The sequence below is a fragment of the Schistocerca piceifrons genome, chromosome 1 (genome assembly GCF_021461385.2).
Source record: "Schistocerca piceifrons isolate TAMUIC-IGC-003096 chromosome 1, iqSchPice1.1, whole genome shotgun sequence".
NCBI classification, from domain to species: Eukaryota; Metazoa; Arthropoda; class Insecta; order Orthoptera; family Acrididae; genus Schistocerca; species Schistocerca piceifrons.
In genome coordinates this window covers 620165301-620184576 of record NC_060138.1, presented here as the reverse complement: position 1 = coordinate 620184576, position 19276 = coordinate 620165301, and the positions used below count along the sequence as shown (strand labels likewise).

General features: G+C 38.4%; 1 protein-coding gene across 5 annotated transcripts in view; it reads left to right on the top strand.

Moving 5' to 3' along the window:
* Positions 1 to 19276, top strand: part of LOC124804323 (centrosomal protein of 112 kDa-like) — a 174240-nt gene that overhangs the window by 29021 nt on the left and 125943 nt on the right. For all 5 annotated transcript variants that reach the window (XM_047264743.1, XM_047264742.1, XM_047264744.1 and 2 more), the window contains exon 4: positions 13737 to 14192. In XM_047264743.1, the coding sequence (XP_047120699.1) occupies positions 13737 to 14192 (456 nt within the window). The remainder of the gene's footprint in view (positions 1 to 13736; positions 14193 to 19276) is intronic.

Genomic DNA, 19276 nt, shown 5'->3' with positions numbered 1-19276 from the left:
GCCATCCCAGCCATATCTAGTAATCTTATGGCTATCTTGTTTCTTGAAGAATGTATTCTTCACTAAAAGATGATTCCTTATGCACAGATATAGAATTTCTTCACCCTCAACATTTTATCGTCCATATCCAAAAGGGCCCATCACCTCCTCATATCCATTTCTATCTGTGCCGATCTGAGCATTCAGATGCCCAACTATCGTAATGTTATCTTATCTTAGTTGGTCTTCCAGTTGGTCAAGGAATTTAGTTTATTTCCTACTGCACCCTTGCTGAGGTGCGTACATTTGGAGTATAGGAAAACTATTCTTTCCCATGGTCACTCTTGCTCCAATTATCCTTTCACTTACAAAGCTCACATCTGCAACTGGGTCAATGTCTTTGTGAAACACAAACCCCACTCCATTTTTTGCCTCTTTATTGTGACCCTGCCAGTATAATTTGTACCAACCTCTCAGCGACCCTGCCAGTATAATTTGTACCCACCTCTCAGCAATTTAGAGTTTTTTCCCCTTCCACTTGGTCTCTCACAATCAAAGGATATGAATCTTTCTCCTCTCCATCATGTCTGCAACCTCTTTAGTGTCTCCTGTCAAGGTTATTACATTTAGTGTTCCCACTCTCAACTTGTTTTTGTCTTTTTGTTGGGTTCTAGTTTTCTGTTCTTGTTTAGTGTATCTTCTTGCATTCCTCGGTTATTCTTCACGCTGTGAAGAGCTGTCATTCGTTCCAGGGGAACAAGAAGTGCTGTCTACATTAAGTATTTTTAATCTGGTGCTTGTTCTTTGATTGAAAGCAATGATAACTTTTTCTCATCTACTGGCCTGCTAAGCCTAACGCAGCTGAGGAATTTCTTTCAGGGTTAACTTCTTCAGCCCTTGAAGATCCCTTTTCACCACAAGGCAGTGGTTCCACTCCTCATTTGCCCTTAGGAGGGGAAGGGTTCCTCCTCCACTAGCTGCACCATACCAAAGATGTTCTTCTCCACCGTAGCTGCTGTTAAGGACTTCACCATATCCCTGGCAAGGGTTTGTAATGGTAAGGAAAAGGAGAGGTTTAGGATAGGATAGGAGACAGGTTAATATAGGTTGTTGTGGGACACACTTCGTCTGGCTCCTCCCCTTTGGCCTGTCCGGCATGGCATGGGTGACCCTGCTGGTAGCTATGCTACTGCCGGCATAGCCCTCCGGATGCGGAGCACGCAAACGACCTCGTCCACACGGCTAGTGCTACGTTAAGGCAGTTGCAAATAATAATTTTTTGTATACAGAATGTAAGTACTGGTTACCACTTCTGTGTCATTATTTTAATGAAAGGTATTATGAGGTTCTGGCATGATGACTGCATTAAACAAGATAATTATGATTTTGATACTGATATTCCAGTGTGATATAAAAAACATTAGTCCAGTTAATTCTTCATTTATCATCTTCAGTTGCCCAAAATTAACAAGATCTTTCAGATGAGGTCATAATAGTGCATTGTATGTATGGATATTCCAAATAAGATTTTGATTTCAAGATTGATGCCATCACTGCCCTTTCCTTTTGTAAAGGCTGACACTAAATTTAGTCTTAACATTGTGACAAATCTTTTACTTTGTCTACATTTTAAAAACTTTTCCAATTGCGTTTCAAACTAGCTTCATGATTTTACTGTCAAGTGCAGCAATGGGTTAATGTGTAAGACACACCTAATGGCACTGATGCCTTCTCTGATTGCATCCATTGCACCAATATGCAAAACATATTCAGTGTTACATGCAGTTATTAGGGGACCAGAACGGATGAAGCAGACATATTCCTTCAGTGCACTCCATGCTGCTCAGTGGCAACATCTGGAAGGCAAAATACTTGTAGTAACAGCAACTGCATTTAGTGTCACTAATTGAAGGGATATGACCCACCTCTAGAAGACTGTGGTCTTTGCCTCTTTAGCATATAAGGGGAAAACAGTGTAATTCTCCACAATTGGTAGAGTTACCTTCTGTAGACAAGAGTGGTGGTAAGTCAGACCTCAATACTCTTGAAGTAACATGTATAAGGCGCACAAACAAGAATTTTCTGTACAGACGATAGAGCAAAGGCAGGTTGCTTAGTGACCCGTTTTCCACCTTGGATGATAGCAAAATGAGCATGGTACAGTTTTTCTTGGTGCCCTTTATCATCCCCCCACCCAACAGCTCCTCATTTCTCCAACAGTTGGAGGCTGTATTTCTTCCATCGGTAGCGAATAATCAGTTGACCTCTTGAAGTTGTATCCATAATTTTTATTTGTAAATATTTCTAGTTAAAAGTAGCATTTTGAATGCTTAAAGTTATTTCACCTCATGATTTTAAAAAGAAAGATATATTTTCTCACTTTATTAATTAATGGAGTATGAATGCACCTGGTTATTAGCTCAGTACAAATCTAGACTTATAATAATGCCATGAATTTCAGTTTAATCATGCAATTTGATTTATTCAGGACATTATAAAAAGAAATTCTGTGCAACTTATTGTGTCTTGTGTGAATGTGTTGGTGTCTGTTCTTTTGGACACGTCTGAAAGAAAAAGACACCATGCATTCGTACAATTAATTCACCTCAATGGGCTGTGAATCCACAACCTTCAGTGTGGATTTACAACAATGGCAGACATCTGATGGAAATCTAGAATTAGCCAGCATGGAGGACGTAGACGAGACTGATAACACTTTTTCCCTTCCATTCCATTCCCTTTCCTTTCTCTCCCCTCGATTTTCAGTTTGTATAATTATTGCATCTTGTTACATAGGAAACACTGGAAAGTTTATGTGCCCTAAGAAACAAAAATATCAAACAAGTTTCATTAGGAATCTGGCATATGGTCAGAAACAGAATTAACATATGAATTTCATGCAGTGGATCATCATAAAAGGTAAAATTGCGAGCTGTGATTCCAGCATAGGAAGTTATACTAGACCTATCTAATTTAAAAAGAGTGGATAAGGAAAGATAAAGCACTGACATTATGAATGATCCATTTCAACACCCCTCTCCCTCCATCTCGCCAGATCTACACATATGCCTCTCCCTCTGTAAAAAGGGATGTGGCTCTTGTGGGATGCATGCATTTTGTGATCAATCATAACGTGTTGTAGGTAAATATTGGTGTTATAGATTTACGAGGGGCATTTGAAGAGTCCGTGCAAAAATATAAAAACTACGTAAGAGTTTGGGGTAAACCTTTTTTGTTTTTCGACATAGTCTCCTTTTAGACTTATACACTTTGTCCAACGCTATTCTAATTTGTTGATCCCTTCCGAATAATAGGAATTGTCCAAGTCTGCAAAATAGCTATTAGTTGCTGCAGTCACCTCCTCGTTTGAATAAAATCTTTGTCCCACCAGCCATTTCTTCAAATTGGCGAACAAATAGTAGTCTGAGGGAGCCAAGTCTGAAGAATAGGGGGGGGGGGGGGATGTGAAATGAGCTGGAATCCTATTTCCAATAATTTTGCGACCACAACTGCTGAGGTGTGTGCTGGTGCATTGTCGTGATGGAAAAGGACTTTTTTGCGGTCCAATCTCCGGCGTTTTTCCTGCAGCTCGGTTTCCAAATGGTCCAATAATGGTGAATAATATGCACTTGTAATAGCTTTACCCTTTTCCAGATAGTTGTTGAGGATTATCCCTTGCGAATCCCAAAAGACAGTCGCCATAACCTCCCCGGCCGAAGGACTGGTCTTCGCCTTTTTTGGGGTGCAGATTCTCCCTTGGTAACCCATTGTTAAGACTGTTGTTCGGTCTCAGGAGTATATTAATGTATCCATGTTTCATCCACAGTGATGAAACAATCCTTAAAGTCCTGTGGATTCTTCCTGAACAGCTGCAAACCATCCTTGCAACACTACACACAATTCTGGTTTTGGTCAAGCGTGAGCAATCGCAGAACCCATCTTGTGGATAGCTTTCTCATGTCCAAATGTTTGTGCAAAATATTATGTACCTGTTTATTCGAGATGCCCACAGCACTTGCAATCTCACACACCTTAACTTTTCTGTCATCCATCACCGTATCATGGATTTTATCAATGATTTCTGGAGTCATAACCTCCACAGGGCATCCAGAACATTCAGCATCACTTGTGCCCATGTGGCCACTCTGAAAATTTTGAAACCACTTATAAACTGTGCTAATCGAAGGTGCAGAGTCACCGTAATGTTTATCAAGCTTCTATTTAGTCTCCTGAGATGTTTCACCTTTCATAAAGTAATGTTTAATCACCACACGAAATTCTTTTTCGTCCATTTTTTAACAATCACTAGACTTCCTTGATTCACATGCATGCCAAACAAATAAATAGACAAATATGGCTGAAACGTGGTGTGCATTCTTTCCAAAGATGCTACTAACTAAACATCGCCTCGATACGCACCGGTGGTGCCATCTCTCAGACTTTGCGTGGACTTTTCAAACGTCCCTCATAAGTAGCTGAAGTAATAATAGTAAAATCAAAATGGAAAAATATATGCTTAGTATTCATTGGTGTGTATATAGGTCACCTGGAGCACTAGTTGATAGTTTCTTAACTACATCCATAGGCCACCTGATCCATAACTTAGGAATTATGGTAATTAGCTAATAAGCAGTAAGTACTCTGACAAACGAAAATGTGTAACCATTGCAATGCAATCTGAAAAGTGATTGCAGCAGAGAACAGAAGAGCATCTTATAACCCATCCTCCTTTCTTCATTAGGGTCATGTGGGGCTCACGTTCCAATATTAGTTCTTAATGTCAGTTACACCTTCCATGTTTTCTGTATTGCTTCATTAGCTCAGACTCTGTCTTTTGTCATTTGAAAATATTTTACACCACATGCAATGGTGAATTACTTTTTCCCTTTTTTCAACATGGTCTATTACATTGTAAAATCAAGCATTGGAAAATCCAAGATGGAATGTGACAATAATATGGAAAGGATAGTTGCCACTCACCATATAGCATAGATGCTGAGTTGCAGGTGCAACGAAAAGACTGTTGGAAGTGAGCTTTTGGCCAACAAGGCACTCTTCTCCATGACCACCCACTTGTGATTGTGGTGGTAGACAACCCTTTGTCTTCTGCTGTTAGTAAGGGATTTTGGTTATGATGGGTGGAAATGGGTGAGTGTGGGTGGCAAAAACAGTTTTGCCACACATTGTGCTTATGAATAGTGTTTAAAATGTTTTGAGTGGTGTTTCATGTGTCCATGTGTCAGTGAGGGACAGATGTATTCAGAATTTTCTAGAAAGTACCAAGTATCTTTAGAAGTAGATTTTTCCAGAATGGTAACCTTTGAAGTTATAGATGACTGAAAATTATAACTACATTATTATAAATAATTGCAATAATTATTAAAAATAGCTGTTAATAGAATCAAGCAATGGAAAACCCGGGATGGAATAATGAAAATATTATGAAACGGACAGATTGCTACTCACCATATAGCAGAGAGAGAGAGAGAGAGAGAGAGAGAGAGAGAGAGAGAGAGAGCTGCATTTGCATGAATTGATTCAGGTCATCATCTCTCTAAGATTAAAATAAGATTTCTCTCATCTAAAACAAAAAGTACTACCAAGAAAGTAATCAGATACAACTCCACTGCAGCTAATATTACAATAGAAAATATAGAAAAATATAGGGAAAAAATTGACAGCAAAACAAGGTAATTGGCATGAACTCCTTGTACATATTACTAAAGCAGCAGAGAAAACTTTAGGACTCGCCAGGAATAGAAAGAGAACATGGTGTAACGAAGTGTGAAGAAGCACTAGAATGAAGAGCTCAAAAATGGAAATGTTAAAAAAAAGACTATTTAGAAGAATTCAGGTAACACAGAAGAGAAGTGCCAAAAGTAATCCAAAAAATCAGAAGTACCTTTGAAAAACTCTGCTTATGGAAATACAAGAAAATATTAATAAAAGTAATACCAGAAATTTTTACCAAACTTTTGAACATGTACTTAGGGGGGGTTAGGACGTCAAACGGGGGACTTGGAGCAGGAGAGACACCACAGGAATTTTTAACTTCCACTGTCTATACTTTTAAAAATAAATTCATAAAACTTTGTCAGAATGATCAGAAAGGATTCAGGATTTACACTTATAGTGGTGGAAGTTCAAAAATGTAAGAAAATAATTTATATTTTTACGTTTATGCTTCACATTTTTTTCACTTACCATTGGCTGCATTTGTTGCTATAGGTACACTTTTCTTCATAAGTAAGGGAGATTCTTCGATTAATTTTTCACAGCATACAAACCATACTTACAGATGTATGAAACTGTAGAATTTACCAAATATATTAAAAACTGTGGTAAAAATTGAGATAATTAACTATAATATTTGAGTTTTTTCTAAACATAAAGATTAAAGTGTAACAGCACATTCATTTTTTCATGAATTAAATAATTTCTAGAGTTACTTACACCTGTAAGTGTGGTTTGTATGCTGTGCAAAATTCATTGAAGAATCTCTCTTACTTACGAAGAAACGTGTACCTATAGCAACAAACGCAGCCAACAGAAGTGAAAAAATGAACACACATGTAAAAAAAAAAATTATTTTGTTATATTTTTTTAACTTCCAGTGCTATGATAGTGAATCCTGAATCCTTCCTGGTCATACTGACACTTTTATGAATTTATTCGTAAAAGTATAGACAATGGAAATTAAAATGTCATGTGGTGTCTCTCCTGCTCCAAGACGGCCCGTTTGACACCCTACCCCCCCTTAAAGAGTATCAAGCACCAAGTATGTATTTCAAAGATGAAAACAGCAAAATAGGCTTAAATAACAAAGAAAATTACAAAATAACATCATTCATTGACACTCTTAAACTGTCCAGTTCCAACGGTTAGGTTGGAGTTTCCAGCAATTCCACAAACTCGAGTGGAAGATTTCCCACCAACAGAGTGAGAAATTTATAAAGCTATCAAATCACTCAGAAGTGGCGAAGAATCTATTACAGGAGAATTATTGAAATGGTCAGAACCAGTGATTACAAATAATCTAAAACTTCTTTTTGAGAACATTTGAAAAACTGAAGAGATTCCAGAAGGGTGGGAAATAGCATTAATCCACCCACTGCATAGAAAGAAAGACAAACAAAATGTCAGTAATTATAAAAGAGTGCCACTTCTGTCAGTGGCATATATAATATTATCAAAAATTCTCGTGGACATTGTGCAGAAGCTTCAGACAAACAATTGGGAGAATATTAGAGAGGTTTTCAAAATGGATTAGATTTTTTTACTTCAAGTCAATGATTCGCCACACAAAGTTAACCAGCAAAACTTGTAATAGTGTTATTTATTGATATCAAGATAACATTTGATTCGATAGACAGAGAGACAGTAGACAAAATCATTAGAGATGGTATAAAGCCAAATTAGCAAACATAATTCATGAAACTCTATCAAAGATCATGTCTAAATTTAAATTTATGGAGGAACTATCTCAGCAATTTGAAATAAAAACTACGGTTAAAGGAGGAGATGGTTTATCATCTTTACTGTTTGACTGCATTCTAGACAAAAATGTGAGGATCTGGAATTTGGAGTTAGTCACAGAGTTTAACCAATAATTCTAGGAAGGAAACCAAATGGAATTTAGGTAAACTGCTAGGATTTTGCAGAAGATTTTGCAGTACTTTCAGAAACTCTGACACACGCGGTTATTCAAATAAATCTTCTACAAGAAACGGCAGGTAGAACGGGTCTCAAAATTTCAGCTGAAACAAGAAAATTAATGACAAACATAAATTGTTACCAAAATTCATAGAAACACAAATTGGTAAAATAGAGTGAGTTAGTAAATTCAAATATCTTGCAGATACTATACAACAGAATGAACTAGAAAAAATTGCATTAGATGTGTTAACAAATGGGAAAGAGCATATCTACATCTACATCTACATTTATACTCCGCAAGCCACCCAACGGTGTGTGGCGGAGGGCACTTTACGTGCCACTGTCATTACCTCCCTTTCCTGTTCCAGTCGCGTATGGTTCGCGGGAAGAACGACTGTCTGAAAGCCTCCGTGCGCGCTCTAATCTCTCTAATTTTACATTCGTGATATCCTCGGGAGGTATAAGTAGGGAGAAGCAATATATTCGATACCTCATCCAGAAACGCACTCTCGAAACCTGGCGAGCAATCTACACCATGATGCAGAGCGCCTCTCTTGCAGAGTCTGCCACTTGAGTTTATTAAACATCTCCGTAGCGCTATCACGGTTACCAAATAACCCTGTGACGAAACACGCCGCTCTTCTTTGGATCTTCTCTATCTCCTCCGTCAAACCGATCTGGTACGGATCCCAGACTGATGAGCAATACTCAAGTGTAGGTCGAACGAGTGTTTTGTAAGCCACCTCCTTTGTTGATGGACTACATTTTCTAAGCACTTTCCCAATGAATCTCAACCTGGTACCCGCCTTACCAACAATTAATTTTATATGATCATTCCGCTTCAAATCGTTCCGCACGCATACTCCCAGATATTTTACAGAAGTAACTGCTACCAGTGTTTGTTCCGCTATCGTACAATCATACAATAAAGGATCCTTCTTTCTATGTATTCGCAATACATTACATTTGTCTATGTTAAGGGACAGTTGCCACTCCCTGCACCAAGTGCCTATCTGCTGCAGATCTTCCTGCATTTCGCTACAATTTTCTAATGCTGCAACTTCTCTGTATACTACAGCATCATCCGCGAAAAGCCGCATGGAACTTGCGACACTATCTACTAGGTCATTTATATATATTGTGAAAAGCAATGGTCCCATAACACTCCCCTGTGGCACGCCAGAGGTTACTTTAACGTCTGTAGACGTCTCTCCATTGATAACAACATGCTGTGTTCTGTTTGCTAAAAACTCTTCAATCCAGCCACACAGCTGGTCTGATATTCCGTAGGCTCTTACTTTGTTTATCAGGCGACAGTGCGGAACTGTATCGAACGCCTTCCGGAAGTCAAGAAAAATAGCATCTACCTGGGAGCCTGTATCTAATATTTTCTGGGTCTCATGAACAAATAAAGCGAGTTTGGTCTCACACGATCGCTGTTTCCGGAATCCATGTTGATTCCTACATAGTAGATTCTGGGTTTCCAAAAACGACATGATACTCGAACAAAAAACATGTTCCAAAATCCTACAACAGATCGAGGTCAGAGATATAGGTCTATAGTTTTGCGCATCTGCTCGACGACCCTTCTTGAAGACTGGGACTACCTGTGCTCTTTTCCAATCATTTGGAACCCTCCATTCCTCTAGAGACTTGCGGTACACGGCTGTTAGAAGGGGGGCGAGTTCTTTCGCGTACTCTGTGTAGAATCGAATTGGTATCCCGTCAGGTCCAGTGCACTTTCCTCTATTGAGTGATTCCAGTTGCTTTTCTATTCCTTGGACACTTATTTCGATGTCAGCCATTTTTTCGTTTGTGCGAGGATTTAGAGAAGGAACTGCAGTGCGGTCTTCCTCTGTGAAACAGCTTTGGAAAAAGGTGTTCAGTATTTCAGCTTTACGCGTGTCATCCTCTGTTTCAATGCCATCATCATCCCAGAGTGTCTGGATGTGCTGTTTCGAGCCACTTACTGATTTAACGTAAGACCAGAACTTCTTAGGATTTTCTGTCAAGTCGGTACATAGAATTTTACTTTCGAATTCACTGAACGCTTTACGCATAGCCCTCCTTACGCTAACTTTGACATCGTTTAGCTTCTGTTTGCCTGAGAGGTTTTGGCTGCGTTTAAACTTGGAGTGAAGCTCTCTTTGCTTTCGCAGTAGTTTCCTAACTTTGTTGTTGTACCACGGTGGGTTTTTCCCGTCCCTCACAGTTTTACTCGGCACGTACCTGTCTAAAACGCATTTTACGATTGCCTTGAACTTTTTCCATAAACACTCAACATTGTCAGTGTCGGAACAGAAATTTTCGTTTTGATCTGTTAGGTAGTCTGAAATCTGCCTTCTATTACTCTTGCTAAACAGATAAACCTTCCTCCCTTTTTTATATTCCTATTAACTTCCATATTCAGGGATGCTGCAACGGCCTTATGATCACTGATTCCCTGTTCTGCCCTTAAAGAGTCGAAAAGTTCTGGTCTGTTTGTTATCAGTAGGTCCAAGATGTTATCTCCACGAGTCGGTTCTCTGTTTAATTGCTCGAGGTAATTTTCTGATAGTGCACTCAGTATAATGTCACTCGATGCTCTTTCCCTACCACCCGTCCTAAACATCTGAGTGTCCCAGTCTATATCTGGTAAATTGAAATCTCCACCTAAGACTATAACATGTTGAGAAAATTTATGTGAAATGTATTACAAATTTTCTCTCAGTTGTTCTGCCACTAATGCTGCTGAGTCAGGAGGTTGGTAAAAGGAGCCAATTATTAACCTAGCTCAGTTGTTGAGTGTAACCTCCACTCATAATAATTCACAGGAACTATCCACTTCTACTTCACTACAGAATAAACTACTACCAACAGCGACAAACACTCCACCACCGGTTGCATGCAATCTATCCTTTCTAAACACCGTCTGTACCTTTGTAAAAATTTCGGCAGAATTTATCTCTGGCTTAAGCCAGCTTTCTGTACCTATAACAATTTCAGCTTTGGTGCTTTCCATCAGCGCTTGAAGTTCTGGTACTTTACCAACGCAGCTTTGACAGTTGACAATTAAAATACCGATTGCTGCTTGGTCCCCGCATGTCCTGACTTTGCCCCGTACCCGTTGATGCTGTTGCCCTTTCTGTACTTGCCCAAGGCTATCTAACCTAAAAAACCGCCCAGCCCACGCCACACAACCCCTGCTACACGTGTAGCCGCTTGTTGCGTGTAGTGGACTCCTGACCTATCCAGCGGAACCCGAAACCCCACCACCCTAGGGCGCAAGTCGAGGAATCTGCAGCCCACACGGTCGCAGAACCGTCTCAGCCTCTGATTCAGACCCTCCACTCGGCTCTGTACCGAAGGTCCGCAGTCAGTCCTGTCGACGATGCTGCAGATGGTGAGCTCTGCTTTCATCTCGCTAGCGAGACTGGCAGTCTTCACCAAATCAAATGTGGTTTGACAAAGAATATTAACAACAAGAAAATGCGTATCTAGAGAAACAAAACCCAAACACTAGACCACACTAGTATGATGATAATGTTTATATGGGCGTGGGTGCCTAGCAGTGAACTATAAGCTAGACAGAATAGAGATACTTGAAAGACAGATAGAAAATAATCAATGCAATACAAACTACAGATAGCTGGAAAGTAAGAAGTAGTGAGGAGATCTACAAAAACTTAGAGAAAATATCAGAAGTAATAGCTAAAAGGAGCTTAATATTTTTTGGGCGTATCTAACAAATGAATGAGAACAGGCACACAACACAAATATTTCTGTACTTCTGGAAGAAGAAATCGACAATAGAATGGATTAAAGAAATAAGGAAAGCTCTGGAAAGAAACACCATAAGGCAGAAGTCTTTTCAAGAATAAAATATTAAATTTAGAAGGCTTCCAATGCAGAAGAGATAAGAAATTGGGAACAAGATGATCAGAAGAAAGGAAAGGACAATATGGGGAGAGGATTGGAGTACTACTGTAATAACAGAAAACATGGAAAGAAGATGAGTTGAAGTTGTTGCTGGATCCTTATTGGTCAATATAAAAATAAATAATAAAAAAAATCAGCAATTGCTGTGAATATTGAGAAGGTTTAACTGAAACCAAAAGCAGTTAAATTGCCAGTAAGCACAAAAATGCAAATAATTTAATTGTTGGCATATGGGACACAGTTAATAGCTTTAGAGCAACAACTAGCAAATGCTACAGTGAATCCACCACTAATCACAATAGGAGTCTTAAATGACCCATGCAAAATTGTAAATATGTTCAGTGACTATTCTCATCAGTTAATAGTGATTTCGCTCATAAATATAAAAATCTTCAGTACAGTTTCAAGGGCAATCTCTCGAAGGACAGCTTATTTCTAGCTCCCACTGATGAGAGAAATGAGCAACTTCATTTTTCATTAAAATATTTTATATCTGCAGGACATGATGAACTAATCAACATGTTGATAAAACTTTTTCTACAGTATTGAGAAACATCATTAAAATAGGTGCCTTTACAGAAAGTCTTAAAAAAAAATGGCTCTGGGAAGAAAGATGACAAAGAATAGAAATTTAAGGCCAATTTCTGTTTTGCCAGTCTTCCCTTAAGCTAATAGTAAAGGTGATCTACAACAGAATCTTAAATTGTATAAACAATTAAAATTTAATTTTTGAAATCAAAATCAGCAGATCAGTTTCTTGAAGAGGTAAGAAGTTGTCTAGAAAACAAGGAATGTGTATATTCCATGATCTCGAGAAACTATTTGACTGTCACTGTTTCAGTATTATCAGATAAATCACAAAATATTGAAATTAGAGGTATTGTCTATGGCTTAATGAAATCTTAAGATAAAAAATTGAAAACAGTCGGTAGTTATAAAAACAGCAAGTCATGTATTAAGGTCCTAAACAACTAGCATTACTTAGCATATGCCTCAAGGTTCTTTACTTTTATTGCTACTCTCGGTTGTATATGCTAATGAATTAAAGGCTATTCTCTCTCTAATGAAGTAGCTCCGTATACAAATGATGCATCTGTTCTTTACAAACACTAATCCTACTATAAATTAGAGACGTGCTGTAACAATGGTTTAAATAAAATAGCACCGTATTATGAAGGAAGCCATCTCAGTGTAAGCACCAGCAAAAATCAACATGGAATTTAATAGAAATAGGCAAAGTGATACTGGTGTAGAAGCATAAATAGGTAACAAAATTGTAAAAACATAATTTCATGTAAAGTTTTTGGAAACAACCATTTGTGACAACCTAAAATTGGACCATAATGTAGACTCCTCAACAAATGAAATACCCAAGAATATATCTGCACTAAATAGGTTAGCCAAATACTGTAAAGAGACTGTTCCACTAAAGACTGCATATCATTCATTATTTTCCTCAAGCAGTATTTATGGGATAGAAATGTGGGAAGCAGCTACTCAATGCAAATTCATTATATGTTATTGGTCCTGTAGAAAATACTGTGAAAATCATTTGTGGGACTTGACCCAAAGTGTTTTGATGGTGTTTACTCCCAAAAACTGTTACTTTAACAGTAATTAATGAGTGTTTTAAGTGAATTTCTATTGTTCACAACATTGCAGCCAGCCTGCAACATCAGTCCACACCAACATAACAAAATAACTAAAGAAATACCATATTAACTACAGGATAGCATTGCATGGAAGACTCACTGCATGCAGGAATCAAATTAGCAGATGTATTGTACAGAGCTGTTTCAAGTCTTTGAACACTGACATTTATATTTTGCTTTAAAAAAGGTACTTCCAGAAATTTTTTGCCCATGAAAAATACTGTAATTTCAGGCAGACTATATCATCTTGCAAGAAATGAATGTCGCACTGAACTCTAAGAAAGATATCTTTCTCTTACTGTGTCTTAATATTTAAAATATAATGTACTTCTGTCAGAAGAAATAAACTAAAATTTGCTGCCGTTGGACATACGCTAATCATTTGCTGTAGCATAAATAACGATAACGTTGTTGTTGTTATCACCACCACCATTGTAGTATGTTAGAGAGTACTGGGAAATAACATTTGATTGGGACATTTGTTTTGTTGTTATTTGAATATGAGAAATAATTTTTATTTCTATCTTTCAGAAAAGCTGTGCCTACGCGAGATTGGAACCAGGTGCTAGCAAGAAGAATGGTGCTGGGGGAGAACCTAATACAATACACTCAGCTTCTGAAGAAACGTATAAGAGAGAACTTCAGTATCTTCACAAGACAAATGAACAATTCCTTGAAAAAATTCGTAAGCTTGAGTCTGATTTGCTATCACAGGAAGCACTCAAGGAAAAACTGATTGAGTATGAAGGAGAAAATATGAAGCTTAGGAAAATTGCAGAAGAAAAACAGGCAAAAATGATGGATATGCAAATCAAATTTGACGAAAAATTTAAAAATTCGAAACGTGATTTCACTTTCCAAATCTCTATGTTGAACAGCAAAAATCTAGAGTTAGAGAAGCAGAGAGAGATGTTGGGAATCGAGCTAGCAGCAGCACATGAAGAACTAAGATTATTGAAGCTGTCACTCAAGAATCCAGTGAAAGAAGTAAGTTTGTGTGTTTTTTCTTAATGTAATGTAAACATACTTGTTAAAATTTAAACTGTAGGTTTAAACACTTGTTTTCTGTATTTCCTAACCCAGTTCTGATAGTTCTTCATTATTTTTCCTGGACTCTGTAGTCATATTCCAAAATTGTAGGGATAAAAGTATACATCAGAACACCATACATGTATTGATTTGTTTCCCTTTAAAACTGTAGCATAACAACAAACTTTGACTCTTTACTGGACTAAATCCTTGTATGGTTTTATGAAAGCTGCTGAAACTCAATAGGCCTAGACATTAGAACTTTGAGGAATGGCATGGCATTCTCACTTTGACACTCTGTTTGCGAATCCCACTCCCATTCCCTTGGTTTAGTCTCCAGACAGCACATTTCTTCTGGAGTGTATACGACCTGGGACAACCGAGAGATTTGGGAAAAACCCGGAAATTTTTTCATCCGGGAGAAAACCAGGAAAAAGCCAGGAATTTTTTAGAATTCCACGAATTTTTTATTGTTTTAGTTTTCTGTTAAATTTTTGTAATTTTGACTGGTAAGAACCGATACTACTGCAGAATAATAGTTCAAAAATGAGAGAAAAAAACGAAAATAACTTAAATTGCAAAGAAAATGCGCCATATATAATGACAGTGCTCATGGAAGCGTCTGCCAACACCAAAATGTGTCAAAGGCCTTAGGAGGACCATGCAATGCTTCATAACAACAAATTGCCTCCGCTGAGTGTGCAGTCAGAACTGTTTACATTAGATTCGTTTTAGCAGGTAAGAGCGGGTTCATGCACAGTTGAGGCGTGTTTTAGTAGTAGATTCTCCCACTCCTGGCTACAGGAATGTGGCTGTTGGCTGTGCAAGCAGTCGCAGCAAGCAGCTAGACGCTACCGGGAAGGGGGGGGGGGGGGGGGACTTGTTTCACAAATCGATTATTCATAAGATTTAGAAGCGCATACCTGTTGGTTTTTGACCATTTGTAAGTTGATTTCTGAATGAATCTTAAGTTGATTTTTGAATGTGTGCATAGTGTACGTGATGTCTCTGTCAGGAGAATCCTCGTCGCATCTAGAAATAGACTTTCCACAGACAAAAGGGGATGGGGCTATACAAGCTCAATGGAGTAAAGCCAAACGGAAACGGATAAATGCCAATCGCTGTCTGATTATGTGGTTGATTGGGTTGGCGAATTATTTGTGTTGTTCTAATTGCTAGCAAAGTCCATAGATTCAGACCACCAGACTGGAAGTAAATGACTAACAGGAATAACAGGTGAGAAATATTATGTATTATCTTCTCGGTGTATCCAAGAAAATGAAATTTTGACAGGAAACTTTTGGCCAGATGGCGACACTAGTAAGAACCAGTCGCTTAAGTTCTATTCTGGAAGTAACGCGGAAAACATGTTATACGGACATGTAACGACACCTAACTGGAGAATAACTAAACCTGTGATTCTGGCAGGGTTAGTGAAGTTAATCGATGAACAAATTTTGACAATGGCAGGAATAGCTACGGAATTGGTGATGACAAGATTGTTTGTTAGAATGTGGAAGGAGAAGAAATGGGGACATCACACAAATTATGAAAGAATAAGACATTTCCAATTTTATATGAAAATTTCATAATACTACTTTCCGATCCCATGCTTGAGAAACTGGAGCGTAAAGCTTTTTGCTTGTAGTAGGCATAATAGGCATTTTATATTGATACGTTGTGAATTATATTCTGTTGTGTTATAAAAATGACCATTTGTGCCAAAACAGTCTCGTTTATTTGGTGCGTGTTACAATTGCTGCAGTATTAGAAAGGCCTATTTTGTTTTATCTAGCAGACAGTGACAAAATAGACGTAATCAGATCAAGAAACAACACCAGGCTTGGGTATTATTTGTATTAACAGCTTTTTCAATATTAGGTAACGACATCTCGATTTTTCATGTGGCAAAACGTTTGACGAACTTTGATGAGGTAATAGATTCTTTCGCAGAAAGGAAAGCATGCCATGTAAAGCTCTAGCAAGATTAAAGAGAAAAAAATGCTAGGAGCTAAGGATTGAAGAAATGTGTACTTTCTTGCTTGTCTCTTGTTTTTATTGGTTTTATGTATCCTGTATTTAATTTTATGTCACACAAAACAGCAAGTTATTAGCTAATAGGCAATAAAGAGTGCAAATTTTCTGAAGAGCTCTTGTTCTTTTGATTACAAACAATCCCATTTGCTATTAATTGCGAGAGTTTTTTTAAAAAAAAAATAGGAGGGGGAGGAGGAGGAGAAGAAGAAGAAGAAGAAGAAGAAGAGGGGCAGGCTGTCATACCGGCAGACTGGGAGCAGGAGAGGCACCACAGGGCGTTCCAATTTCCACTGTCCGGAATATAGTCTGATGGCATCATTTTACAAAATATACACGTTCAAATTCCACAGAGGGAAATAGTTATGGAAGGCTAAAATGTGTTATTAGTTTCAGATTTTATTTTATTTCCGCCTTTCTGACACTCGAGCATTAATCGCCTTGCAGAACAATAAAGTTATTTTTGTCTGTTTGCTAAAGAAATTTGACTTCTATTAACCTTTTCTGAAAAGGCACTCGGTGTATTTGAAACGAAAGGTTTAATTCCACAGTACTGGCTAGTTTAAACTGTTTGCTGCATTTCAAGTGCATGTTTTCATCTTTTAGCAGGTATGGCATTATGCCATAATAAAGAACCAAACATGATATAATACAGTACTGGTGCTCCAAGAAAACTTACATTCCAAAAACCACACTGAAAAGCTTAATACCAGGTCGAGGTCTAGTTCATTAGGAATCTGGACATACGAATGTGCACTTTAAGTATGCACTTAAAATGTGCAAATTTTTAGTATGGTTCACGAAATTCCGATGCTCTTGGAGTATCCTGTGATGTTTTGTTTCTTTTATGACATAATGTACGATCTTCCAATGTTTTACACATTGTACATAAGGGCTTCCTGCATCATGGTAGCTGTGCGAACAAACCTATTTCTAACAGGTCGCAGGAAAATATTGCGAATGGTGGTTTGAAAAGTGTTACTTTCAAAGTAAATATTCTTTCACAGGAGTTGAACTATGTGGGAGAATGTACCATGAATTTCTTAAATCACAGAGCATTTGACTCTCATTTAAAAATCACCTCTTTGATGATGAGTCATTTAGAAGAATTTCGAACCCTGAAGATCAGACATTTATGTCATTATTAAAAATTTTACTGGCACATTTGTGTGGCATATTCGAAGAGTAACACGTGGAAAAAGGTCATTATTATATGCAAAAGCTTAGCTTGTATTGCAGCTTATTAACCTTAGAGACCAATATTATATGTGAAAGCTTTGCTTTTCTAGTAGCAACACTATGTATATTAATTTAAACTATTAACTTTCCTTGTTTGTGTGTTCGTGCTAGTTAAGTGATTTTGCTGGAAGCTGACTACATCACGTGTCGTATGCTCTGAACATCCGCTGTCATCAGCTGCCGAGATCACGTTACATGAGCTAAGACTGGCTTACAAAAGCGCATCGCAATCCTGATTTCAATAATTTGCATAGTAACATGTGGTGATTGGTGGAATTCCAATGTACACTTCCATAATACGAAAATATGCAGTGTACATGTTGACGCACATCAAAGATATTTCCAAAACGTTTCTTTTTCCCTAAGTTTCGTTCTCTAAAGTGCTACATCTACATTTATACTCTGCAAGCCACCCAATGGTGTGTGGCGGAGGGTACTTTACGTGCCACTGTCATTACCTCCCTTTCCTGTTCCACTCACGAATGGTTTGCGGGAAGAACAACTCCTGGAAAGCCTCCGTGCATGCTTGAATCTCTCTAATTTTACATTCATGATTTCCTCAGGAGGTATAAGTAGGGGGAAGCAGTATATTAGATTCCTCATCCAGAAACGCACCATCTCAAAACCTGGACAGCAAGCTACACCGCGATGCAGAGTGCCTCTCTTGCAGAGTGTGCCACTTGCGTTTGCTAAACATCTCCATAACGGTATCACGCTTAACAAATAACCCTGTGACGAAACGCGCCGGTCTTCTTTGGATCTTCTCTGTCAACCCGACCTGGTACGGATCCCGCACTGATGAGCAATACTCAAGTATAGGTCGAACGAGTGTTTTGTAAGCCACCTCCTTTGTTGATGGACCATATTTTCTAAGAACTCTCCCAATGAATCTCAACCTGACACCCGCCTTACCAACAATTAATTTTATATGATCATTCCACTTCAAATCATTCCGTATGCATACTCCCAGATATTTTACAGAAGTAACTGCTACCAGTGTTTGTTCCACTATCATATAATCATGCTGCAACATCTCTGTATACTACAGCATCATCCGCGAAAAGCCACTTGGAACTTCAGACACTATCTACTAGGTCATTTACATATATTGTGAAAAGCAATGGTCCCATAACACTCCCCTGTGGCACACCAGAGGTTACTTTAACGTCTGTAGACGTCTCTCCATTGAGAACAACATGCTGTGTTCTGTCTGGTAAAAACTCTTCAATCCAGCCACACAGCTGGTCTGATATTCCGTAGGCTCTGACTTTATCAGGCGACTGTGCGGAACTGTATCGAACGCCATCCGGAGCTCAAGGAAAATGGCATCTACCTGGGAGCCTGTATCTAATTTTTTTCTGGGTCTCATGAACAAATAAAGCGAGTTGGGTCTCACACGATCAGTTTCCGGAATCCATGTTGATTCCTACAGAGTAGATTCTGGGTTTCCAGAAATGACATGATACACGAGCAAAAAACATGTTCTAAAATTCTACAACAGATCGATGTCAGAGATATAGGCCTATTGTTTTGTGCATCTGCTCGACGACCCTTCTTGAAAACTGGGACTACCTGTGCTCTTTTCCAGTCATTTGGAGCCTTCCGTTCCTCTAGAGACTTGCGGTGCACGGCTGTTAGAAGGGGGGGCAAGTTCTTTCGCGTACTCTGTGTAGAATCGAATTGGTATCCCATCAGGTCCAGTGAACTGTCTTCTGTTGTGTGATTTCAGTTGCTTTTCTATTCCTTGGACACTTATTTCGATGTCAGCC